Source organism: Carcharodon carcharias, chromosome 11, assembly GCF_017639515.1.
Source record: "Carcharodon carcharias isolate sCarCar2 chromosome 11, sCarCar2.pri, whole genome shotgun sequence".
NCBI classification, from domain to species: Eukaryota; Metazoa; Chordata; class Chondrichthyes; order Lamniformes; family Lamnidae; genus Carcharodon; species Carcharodon carcharias.
In genome coordinates, this window is record NC_054477.1 from 60,297,356 (window position 1) to 60,309,854 (window position 12,499).

Below are 12,499 nucleotides of genomic sequence, written 5' to 3' on the forward strand. Positions count from 1 at the left end.
AGAGAGAGAAAGAGAAAGAAAGAAAGAAAGAAAGAAAGAAAGAAAGGAAGAAAGGAAGAAAGGAAGAAAGGAGAGAGAGAGACTGCCTTACTCCCAGTCTTAGGTTTCTCACTTGCTCTCACCACCACACACCAACCCTTACTAACCCTCACCCATTGTGAGTGAGCCTCTTGAGACTGGGAGTGAGCCTGGCACACACACATTACCCCTCTCTCACTCTGGTCATTTTTATTAATTACTTTTTATTAATTTAATTTATTTCTATGACACTGCCTTATTTTTGCTCAGCAATTGTTTTTTTTCTTAATACCTCAACTTTTTTTTTCAAAATTCAGTTTAATGTTGTGCCAAGCCTTATCTTTCCAAAATTTGCTCAGTGGCCTCTCAAGTGAGAAAAAAAAAATTGGAAACACGGCCCCACTCTCCCAAGCAAGAAGGTTGGACAGGCCCGATTTAGAAGATGAATGAAAAACAATTTGCAGCCCAACTAACCCAATTTATAGCAGGGTAGAAGAGTTACTTTATGGGTAGAGTTTTAATAGATAAGGCTCCTAGTCTACCAATAGCACCTTGAGGAGCACAAACTATTTTGCAATCTTCTGGAAAGCTGCACATGTGTAGATTGCATCAACAGTGTTATTTATTCTGTGCAATAGTCAAAGGAAAAAGATTCACAATTCATTTAACAAATTGAGTGCATTACTTTTTATAGCAAGATCACTAATGTGCTTATAACAGTGCAAAAACATTAATCTGAATTTTTTTTTTTAAAAGGACTCTGTCCCACCACAAAATACTAAAGCCCAAAAAATTTCAATTCATATAAGAGAATTATTTAGACTTCAAGTCTAAAATAAATGAAACTGGGGTCTATGCCAGTCTATCAACAGCAACATTACTGGCAATATTTATTTACCAATTCAAACCCAGTGAGTAATTGCTACAGGTTACCCGTGATGAGGGCATCAGGCCTTGACTGTTCCTTCCTCCAGGCGGGCACAAACACAGTAATATCTTTATGGCTCCTTTCCAAAAACCAGTCCACTGCTAACTTAATTCCTCGACAGGAGAACACTTCCTTATTGCCATGACTGCAAAAAATAAAAATGCATCTTAAACCCATATATTCAATAAAATTATTTTTTCCAGTTAACACTATCATCAGCAAATAGGGGCAATACCAGAAAAATTGAATTATTAAAATATAGTCATAAAGCATCCTTGTATCCTGCTCAGGACAAAAGTGAAAATAAATTACAGCATAGAGAGTTGCCATTTGATTCACGGCTTGCTCTTCAAATCAACAAGCCTAATCCCATCTCTCTACCTTTTTATTCTTATATACCAATTTTCTTAATATCTGTCTCAGTAGCTATAGCAAAACATGTTCCAATAACACTAAAAATATTTCTAACATTGCCCATTATTTTTCTAGTGATAATTCAGTCCACATCCTTAGTTACTGATTCAACAAACAGCCAAACAATCATTCACTATTTATCCTCTCAAGACTTTTCATAATCTTTGCTATTCAATCTTTCAGTTCGTGGGAAAAAAACTCAATTTCTCTGAATATCCCTTTGAATATTAAAGGCTGTAACACAGTTTGATAAGGCTGTAAAGGCGTTAAGTGAATTCTAGGTTTTATCATAAGTGGTATTGAACATAAAGGTCAAGAGGTAATGATGAACTTATTGGACTTAAATTAAGGCTGTGTGCAATATTGAGGCATGTAATGGTGGTGCAACACAGATTACACCAAAATGCTGGCTGCAATGAAGTAAAAATATAAAAGCTTCAAAAAGAATAATGTAGATTATGGGCCAATATAGTAGAAGTGCTTACAATTATGAAAGGATGGGACAGGGTTAATAGAAGGGGACAATTCAGTAATTAATGGAGATTTAAGACAGAGCACAGAAAACATCTTTATGCAAAACTGTAAGGCTGTGCAATTCACTTCCAGGGTTTGTGGGTTAGACAGACTGTTGTCAACATTCAATATTAGATTTGATGGATGAATGATGGATGAAGAGACATAGTAAGAGGTGGGCAAATGTGATAAGGACAATGTGCGTGCAGAGAGTAAACACCATGCAGAATTGTTTCTATGTACTGAATACTCCTCTATCATTTGATTCTTTTTAAATCAAATTTTATTCATGAATCATATTCTTTTCCTCCTAGTAGAATATATTTAACCTCTACTTTATTCATCTCATATTTAAATATCCACCACAGGTAATCAGCTGCTTCAACTGCTAACCAATTAAATTACAACTAATAGGACTGAAGACTTTGGCTCCGGGACTAGCTCCGTCCTTAGCTAAGCTGTTCCAGTACAGGTACAACACTGGCACCTACTGGCAATGTGGAAAATTGCCCAGGTATGTCCTGTCCACAAAAAACAGGACAAATCTAACCCAGACAACTACCACTGCATCAGTTTACTCTTGATCATCAGCAAAGTGATGGAAAGTGTTGTCAACACTGCTATCAAGCGGCACTTACACAGCAATAACCTGCTCAATGATGCTCAGTTTGGGTTGTCAGGGTCACTCAGCTCCTGACTCATTACAGCTTTGGTCCAAATATGGACAAAAGAGCTGAAGACAAGAGGTGAGGTGAGAGTGACTGCCCTTGACTCCAAGGCCGCATTTGACCGAGTGTGACATCAAAGGCTAATAAAGCTGAAGTCAACGGGAGTCGGGGGAAATCTCTCCACTGGTGCAGTCATATCTAGCACAAAGGGAGACGGTTGTGATTGTTGGAGGTCAGTCATCTCAGTCCCAGGACATCACTGCAAGAGTTCCTTCAGGTAGTGTTCTAGGCCCAATCATCTTCAGCTGTTTCATCAATGATCTTCCCTCCATCATAAGGTCAGAAGTGGGGATGTTTGCTGATGATCAGCACCATTTGTGACTCCTTAGATACTGAAGCAGTTTGTGTCCATGTGTAGCAAGTCCTGGACAATATTCAGGCTTTGGGTTGTTAAGTGGCAAGAAACATTCACACCATCCAAGTGCCAGGCAATGACTGTCTCCAACAGGAGAGATTTAACCATCTTCCCTTGACATTCAATGGCATTACTATCGCCGAATCCCCCACTATCAATATCCTTGGGGCGGGGGGCGGGGGGGGTTAACCATTGACCAGAAACTGAACTGGACCAGCCATATAAATACTGTGGCAACAACAGTAGGCAGTAGGTCAGAGGCTGGGAATTCTGCAGTGAATAACTCACCTCCTGACTCCCATAGCCTGTCCACCAGCTACAAGGCACAAGTCAGGAGTGTGTTGGCAAGTCACCACTTGCCTAGGTGAGTGCAGTTCCAACAACAATCGAGAAGCTTGACATTATCCAGAACAAAGCAGCCTGCTTGATTGGCACCCCATCCACCACTTTCAACACTCACTCCCTCCACCAACGATGCACAGCAGCAGCAGTGCGTACCATCTACAAGATGTGCCGCAGCAACTCACCAAGGCTCCTTTGACAGCACCTTCCAAACACGCAACCTCTACTACCTGGAAGGACAAGGGCGGCAGATGCATGGGAACACCACCAACTGCAAGTTCCCCTCCAAGTCACACACCAGCCAGACTTGGAAATATATCACCATTATTTAACTGTCACAGGGTCAAAATCTTGCAACATCCTCCCTAACACAACTGTGGGCGTTCCTACAACACATGGACTGCAGCTGTTCAAAGCGGCAGCTCACCACCACCTTCTCAAGGCCAATTAGTGATGGGCAATAAATGCTGGTCCAGCCAGCAATGCCCACATCCCATGAACAAATAATAAAAGATAAAATCCCCCTTTCATCTTACTGAAACTACCTGACTTGCAAGTCCAACACACTTACCTTGCATTCCTCTTTGTCTCCATTTTCAAGGTGAACCTAATTAGGCTATAGCCAGTATTTCTCAACCGTTCTCACACATGAAGCAGGGCTGCTCAGCAACTTTCATTATCCAAATTCTATTTAGTGCTTCTTCGTTGCACATGCAACAAACTGCATTCTATTGATGATTCTCAGGTAGAGTACAGAATTAATAGTCTTGGATGTATTTGAATCTCAAACTCTCTTCTTATTCCGGTCTACCTCAAGGTAGTTAACTTACAACTGTTTCTACTGTCAATCGCTCTAAATTAATGACAAATCTCATACTCTATTTCTTTGTCACTGTTAAGTAGCTAATAACCATCATAAAAATGGTTGTAACCATACAGAATTAGTAAGAGCACTCCTCCTCCTTTAGTATTTTCCACCTTTCCTAAAAATTTTATAGTCGGCATATTTATTTTCCAATCTCACCCCAGCTAAAGCCTAATTTCCAAAGTTACATCATACGTTTCCAAATCTGTACCTTTACCTCCTTGTCTATTTATAATACTTCCACAATCATAAAACATTGCAACCCTGATTCCTTTTTATTCCTAATATATGCCCTTCACTATTCATAATCTTTCCTATCTGCCCTATAATTGTAGGCATTTCCCACCACCCTCACCCTTTTCATACCTATTCTTCATCTCATTTTCCCCAAACACTCAATCCTTTATTCCTGCTCTATTTAACCCCTGTGATCACATTGTTTCATTGGTTCAGAAGCCCAAACTGTATGTAGAAAGTCCCTGCCCCCAAAATAAAAACAAAAATGCTGAGAATACTCAACAGGTCAGACAATATTTATGGAGAGAAAAACAGAGTTAACATTTCAGGTCTGTGTCCTTTCATCAGAACTGAGGAAAGTTAGAAATATAATAGATGAGCAAGTGAAGGGGAAGAGGGGGTAGAGAAGAACAAAAGGGAAGGTCTGTGATAGGGTGGAAGGCAGGAGAAATTACATGTCAAAAAGTTACATGGTTCAAAAGCCAAAGGGATTGGTAATGGGTAAAGAAAAGAAACAAAAGATGTGTATGAAATATTCCCTTCACAGGTAGGCCTTGGTCTGGAGCAGGTGTATGATCCTTATCTCAAATGCCCTACTCCCAACTCGTGGCATGTCCCATTCACCTATGACCCCCATGCTCACGACTTACATTGCTGAACCTGGAGTCAACAATTCAATTTAAAAAACATTCTCATCCTAGTTTTCAAATTTCCACCCCTACCCCTCCATGCCTCTCCAGTTCTATGTCCCTCTGCATTTCTGCATTCTAATTTTGCATCTTGCGCATCTCAATTTTCATCACTCCAGCATTAGCAGCTGTGTCTTCAACTGTTTTGGCCCAAGCTCTGAAATTCCTTCAATAACCATCTCCACCTTTCTCCTCCTTTGGGGATGCTCCTTAAAACCTACCGCTTGAACCCAAATTTTGGTCACCTGTATTAATATCTTTGTGGGTCAGTGTGAAATTGTGATTGATTAAATTTCTGCGAAGCACCTTGGGGCATTTCACTACATCAAGAAGCAAGTTGTCATTGTTTAACTACCAAGGTGGTGCCATGTTAAAACTGGTCAGTCCTTTGTGAGGAAGGATTCTACTTGGGGCTCTGCCTTTTCTCCCCCAATGTCTCTATAATGAGGATCAAATTCTGTTGTCCATTTTTCTGAAAACCACAAATGAATGATTCTTATTTCAATGTTACTTTATTAGGTATTTAATTTTTCTCCCAGAATACTTAGGAAGATAGACAACATGTTATGAAGCAGTATATATGGGCTTTAGGTTTATTGGTCTTGAGTAACATTGAGACAGGGAATACAAGTAAACATGAAGACAGCGGCTTATTACTGAGTGCAGCTAGCCAGAGTGAACTTGGGAATTTGGTGCAGTGAGCGGAGAGGGAAGCAGGTAAGTGATTGGCTGGTGAGTATTTTGCTCATTTATCTTTCAAAATCAGGTGATTTATTGTAATTAAGGTTTTATCAGTATTGGTAAGGTTTATTAGCAGTAGAGCTCATTAGGAGTAGCAGGGTTTATCATAAATTAAGAAAATAACAATAAATTAATTAAAGCATAATAAAGTTGGCAGGGCAGGTGATGTGTTCAGGCTGCAAAATGTGGGAATTCCTGGCCACCAGTGTGATTCAGGGCAACCATGTCTGTAGTAAATCTCAGCAGCTTGAGGAGTCATTGAGCTGGAGGCTGAGTTGCAGACAATGCGATGCATCAGGAAGGAGGAAAGTTACCTGGACACTTTGTTCCAAGAGGCAATCACACCCCTTAGTTTGGGGTCTTCTGGTTTGGTCAGCGGTCAGGGTATCACTGCAAGTGAGGCAGGTAAGAGGATTCGGAAGGAAAGTGTGGAAGAGCCTCAGCCCTTGCAATTGTCCAACAGGTTCGAGGTTCCTACAGCTTGTGGGAATGAAAGTTAGGGCTGCAGGGTGGATGAGCAAAAGGACCATCAGACCATGGCATAGGAAGCCCTCAAGTGGCAGGAGTTAAAAAGAATGTTGTTGTTGTAGTAGTAGACATAGTAGACGATAGTATAGACGGGGGGGTTGACACAGTTGTCTGCAGTCGAGAGCGTGAGTCCAGACGCTGTGTTGCTAGGGTTTGGGACATCTGCTTGGGGCTGAAGAGGAACTTGTAGTGGGAGGGGGAGATCCAGTTGTTGTTGTCCAAGCTGATACCAATGACATGGATAGAACTAGGAAAGAGGTTCTGCTTGGGGATCATGAGCAGCTTTGGGCCAAAAAAAAAAAGCAAAACCTCAAAGATAGTTTCTCTGGAGTATTACCGGAGCCACGAGCAAATTTGCATAAGGTGAATATGATAGAGATACGAATGCGTGGCTCAAAGACTGGTGTGGGAAAATGGGTTTCAATTCATGGGGGCACTTGCACCAGTAAAGTGGGAGCAGTACCGCTGGGATGGACTTCACCTGAACCATGCAGGGCCCAGTGTTCCAGTCAGTCACATAATTAGGGCGGTAGAGAGGGTGGAGGTGGGATCATGTGAGAGGAGGTGTAATGAATCAAAGGCTAATAAAGAGGTACTACAGCAGGGTAGCAATTTGGGTAAAGATAAGCAGAGTGTGGCAGGAAGGGACAGAGAGTACAAACCTACATGTGCACCAGCAACAAAGGCCAAGGATTCCAAAAATGATAAAAAGACAAAGTTAAAAGCTCTGTATCTAAATGTGCGCAGCATTCTAACAAAACAAATGAATTGTTAGCACAGACAGAAATAACTTGTATGACCTGATAGCTATGTCAGGGAGATATAATAATTCTCAATGTTATCGGAATTTATTGTAAAGTACAGTAATTGTTTGTGTGTGTGTGTGTGAGAGAGAGTGTGAGAGAGAGAGAGAGAGAGAGAGAGAGAGAGAGAGAGAGAGAGAGAGAGTGAGCGTCTTAATTGAAATAAAGGCAGCTGGTCTGAAGGCTTTGATGTATTAGAAGATAAGCTAGGTTTGAAATGTTAAGTAGGTAGACATAGGTGTAAAGGGAACATTTGCATTTTTAAATAAGCCAGACTAGCTTGAATTCAAAAGACGGTGTGACATGTTTCACCTAGCCAAGAGAAGTTCAGAAACAATGTGTTTATTTCTCCCCCAAAGATTATTGGTAAAATTGGTACTGAGAGAAATTTTTATTATCAGAGAGGTAAAGTCCAAAGACAGTGAAACAACAGGAATTGGCATTCAAAGGGGAAAATATGTATAAAGGAGCGAAGGTTGTGTATAAGGGAAGGAATTCTAAGGTCTAACAAGTGTGAAAACCTCCAACATCTAAGCCTCAAGCTGCTGTCTACAAAGAACTGAAGTTAAGAAAACTCACTTTGAATTGGATTGTTCAGGGTGTCATGTTTCTTTGCCTGGGTCAATGTGTGTGTCTTACTGTTACCTTAACAAAAGTGTAAATGGGGGTTTAGATTAATTAGGATATTTAAACGTTATCATAGTAATTTGTAGATTTATGTATGTACTTGACATCATTTCTTCCATTAATAAAGGTTGAATTCAGTTTTGTAAGAAACCTATAAGACTTGGTGGTCTTATTACTACTGAATTCAAGGCATGCATCTCAAATTTATACAAATTGCAAAACAGTTGTGGCAGTTGTTTCAAGTTTCCCCCTGGGATTTGAACAGCTCAGCATTTACCATCAGCTGTGGCATAACAAAGGTGGGGTATCTTTGCAGGATATATTTGAAATTCCTTGATTGGTTTGGAGTTGGTGAATCTTAACATTACAAGTACGACCATAAAACGTAGGAGCAGAATTAGGCCATTCGGCCCATCGAGTCTGCTCTGCCATTCAATGAGATCATGGCTGATCTGATTATCCTCAACTCCATTTTCTTGCCTTTTCCCCAAAGCCCTCGATTCCCTTACTGATTAAAAATCTATCTCAACCTTCAATATACTTAACAACCCAGCCTCTACAGCCCTCTGAGGTAAAGAATTCCACAGATTGACTATCCTCAGAAAAGAAATTCCTCCTCATCTGTCTTAAATGGGTGACCCCTTACTCTGAGATTTTGCCCTCTGGCCCTAGACTCTCCCACAATGGGAAACAACCTCTCAGCATCTATCCTGTCAAGCCCCCTAAGAATCTTATATGTTTCAATAAGGTCGCCTCTCATTCTTCTAAGCTCCAATGTGTATAGACCGAACCTACTCAACCTCTCCTCATAAGAAAATCCCTCCATACCTGGGATCAACCTAGTGAACCTTCTCTGGACTGCCTCCAATGCCAGTTATATCTTTCCTTATATAAGGGGAATAAAACTGTTCACAATATTCTAGGTGTGATCTAACTAGCGTTTTCTATAGTTTTAGCAAACTTCTCTATTTTTATACTCCATTCCCTTTGAAATAAAGGCCAACATTCTATTTGCCTTCCCTATTACCTGCTGAACTTGTATGCTAGCTTTTTGTGATTCATGCATGAGGACCCCCAAATCCCTCTGTGCAGAAGCTTTCTGCAGTCTTTCTCCATTTAAATAATATTCACCTCCTCTATTCTTTCTGCCAAAGTGCATAACCTCACATTTTCCCACATTATATTCCATTTGCCAAGTTTAACCTGTCTATATCCCTCTGTAGACTCTGTGTCATCCTCACCACTTGCCTTCCTACCTATTTTTGTGTCATCCGCAAAGTTTGTGATAGTACATTTACTTCCTTCATCCAAGTCATTAATATATATTGTAAATAATTGTGGCCCCAGTACTGATCCCTGTGGCACTCCACTTATTACAGGCTGCCATTGTGAAAATGCCCCCCCCCCCCACCTTATCTCAACTCTCTGTCTTCTATTAGTTAGCTAATCCTCTATCCCTGCTAATATACTACTCCCAGCACCATGGGCTCTTATCTTTTTAAGTAGCCTTATGTATGGTACCTTATCAAATGCCTTTTGGAAATCCAAATATATTACATTTACTTGTTTCCCTTTATCTATCCTGCTTGTTACCTCAGAAGAATTCTAGTACATTTGTCAGGCATGATTTCCCCTTCTTGAAGCCATGCTGACTCTGCTTGATTATATCATGCAATTCTAAATGCTCTGCTATTACATCCTTTATAATAGACTCCAACATTTTCCCAATGACAGATGTTAAGCTAACTGGCCTGTAGTTAACCTGTTTTTTGTCTCCCTCCCTTTTTGAATATGGGCGTTACATTGGCAGTTTTCCAATCCTCTGGGACTTTTCCAGAATCTAAGGATTCTTGGAAGATTACCACCTGTGCATCCACTAGCTACTTCCTTTAATATCCTAGGATGCAACTCATCAGGTCCAGGAGACTTATTGGCCTTTAGCTCCATCAGTTTCCCTAATGCTTTTTCTCTAGTGATAGTTATTGTATTTATTTCCTCCCTGCCTTTTGTCCCTTAGTTATTTAGTATTTTTGGAATGCTATTAGTGTCCTCTACTGTGATGACTGATGCAAAATATTTATTAAACTTCTCTGCCATTTCCTGGTTCCCCATTATTACTTCCACAGCCTCATTCTCTAAGGGTCCTTTGCCTTCAAGAAGCACTTTGAATTCAGGAGTTGATAAGAAGTGTTTTTTTCAAAGTGGTGAGACTGCAATGTGGCTTGGGCGGTTGCTAAGCCTTGTCTGGGGGGTTGAAGTTATAACTTTGGCTGGTTTACAAAAGGTAAATAAAGTTGTTAAGGGAATTGATGGATCAATTACAACTGGGATTACCTGTAGGGGCAAATGAGTCAGACACAATTGAAGGCATTGCACACCATTTGAAATTAGAAGGAATGTCCGAGAGACCGAGGTCTCCAAGGGGTGGGTCTTTGGAATGGGCTGAAATTCAGTTGCAAATGAAAAAATTAGAACTAGATGTAGCATAAAAAGAAAAAGAGCATTTCAAAGGGATCAGACAAAGGCAGGAGAGAGAAAGAAAACAAGGAAAGGAATTAGAAATTCTGAGGTTAGAAAAGGAGGAAAGAGAAAAAGAGAGGGGCAGAGAATTCCAGCTTAAAATGCAGGCAGTTAAAAAAAGATACACCAGTAGGTGAGGAAGGACTTATTTCCAGATCAGACCCTATTGGGGAGATGTTTTGATTTGTACAAGCTCTTCCAAAGTTTGAAGAAAGAGATGTTGAAGCATTCTTTATTTATTTTTGAATATGCATTCAAAGGGGAAAATATGTAGAAAGGAGTGAAGGTTTTGTGTCAGGGCAAGCATTCTAAGTGTGAAAACTCCAGCATCTAAGCCTCACATTGCTGTCTATAAAGAGGTAAAAGGAAGGGAGGAAATCAAAACAATCACAATCACTAGGGAAAAGGTGCTGGGAAGACTATTAGACTCAAGGCTGATAAGTCCCCAGGACCAGATGGCCTGCATCCTAGGGTCTTAAAATAAGTGGCTGCAAAGATAGTAGGTACATTGGTTATAATATTCCAAAATTCCTTAGATTCTATAACGGTCTCAGTGGATTGGAAAATAGCTAACATAACACCTTTATTCAAATAAGGAGGGAGACAAAACAGGAAATTATAGATCAGTCAGCCTTACATCTGCCATTGGGAAATTGCTAGAATACATTATTAAAAAGGTTACAGCAGGACACTTAGAAAATAATCATGATAATAATGATCAGGCAGAGTCAGCACGGCTTTGTGAAAAGGAAATAGTATTTAACTAATTTAGAGGTTTTTTTGAGAATGTAACAAGCAAGGTGGGTAAAGGGGAACCTGTAGATGTGGTATATTTGGATTTCCAAAAGCCATTTGATAAGGTGCCACATTAAAGGTGACTGCGCAAAATAAGAGCTCACGGTGTAGGGAGTAATATATCAACATGGATAGACAATTGGTTAGCTGACAGGAAGCAAAGAGTAGGGATAAATGGGTCTTTTTTGGGTTGGCGACGTAACTAATGGAGTGCCACAGTGATCAGTGTTTGGGCCTCAACTATTTACAATCTACATCAATGATTTGGATGAAGGGACTGAATATGTGCAGCTAAATATGCCAATGACATCAAGATGGGTAGGAAAGTAAGTTTTCAAAGAGGAGATAGAATGTCTATAAAGGGATATAGATAGGTTAAGTGAGTGGGCAAAAAAATTGGCAGATGGAGTATAATGTGGGAAAATATGAACTTATCCACTTTGGCAGGAAGAGTGGGAAAGTAGTATACTATTTAAATGGAGAGAGATTGCAGAACTCAGTGGTACAGAGGGATCTGGGTGACCTGTGACACAAGTGACAAAAAGTTAATATGCAGGTGCAGCAAGTGATTAGGAAGGTAAATGGAATATTGATGGTTTATTGCAAGGGGAATGGGATATAAAAGTAGGGAAGCTTTACTGCAGCCAAACAAGGCATTGATAAGACCTCATCCGAAATACTGTGTACAGTTTTGGTCATCTTATTTAAAAAAAATATATAATTGCATTAGAAGCAGTACAGAGAAGGCTCAGTCTAGTCATTCCTGGGGTGAAGAGCTTATCATATGAAGAAAGGGTGAATAGGTTGGGCCTTATACCCAGTGTAATTTAGAAAAATGAGAGGTAATCATTTTGAAACACAAGATCCTGAGGGGACTTGACAGGGTAGCTACCAGGGGGATGTTTCCACTTACGAGGAAGATTAGAACTAGGGACACATTTAAGAATAACAGGTTTCCCTATTAAGACCAAGATGAGGAGATTTTTATTTCTCTCTGAGGGTTGTTAGTATGTGGAATTCTCTTCCCCAGAGAGGAGTGAAGGCTGGATCATTGAATTTATTCAAGACAGAGTTAGACAAATTTTTGACAGATGGGGAGTCAAGGATTATGGTGGGGGCAGGCAGGAAAGTGGATCTGAAACCATAATCAGAGGAATAAATGAAAAAAAGTGCTTGAAATTAACCTGAAAACATAATTTTAAAAATAAAAATTTGAATTTTTCCAGGTGATACTGCCCCCAGACTTCCCCAAGAAATACATCAATAATTTTATGATTTCAGCATTCATACTTCTCCCTTTGTGTTATCGTGTACTTGCTTTTATTCCTGAAAACAAAACAATTTTATAGTATATCTAGAGTTTGATATTAAGCTCATGTAACTAGTTATTTTCTCA

General features: G+C 40.0%; 1 protein-coding gene across 3 annotated transcripts in view; it reads right to left on the minus strand.

The window, feature by feature from the left end:
- Positions 1 to 12,499, minus strand: part of LOC121284417 (probable ribonuclease ZC3H12C) — a 75,227-nt gene that overhangs the window by 16,982 nt on the left and 45,746 nt on the right. For all 3 annotated transcript variants that reach the window (XM_041199864.1, XM_041199865.1, XM_041199866.1), the window contains one exon: positions 952 to 1,091. In XM_041199864.1, the coding sequence (XP_041055798.1) occupies positions 952 to 1,091 (140 nt within the window). The remainder of the gene's footprint in view (positions 1 to 951; positions 1,092 to 12,499) is intronic.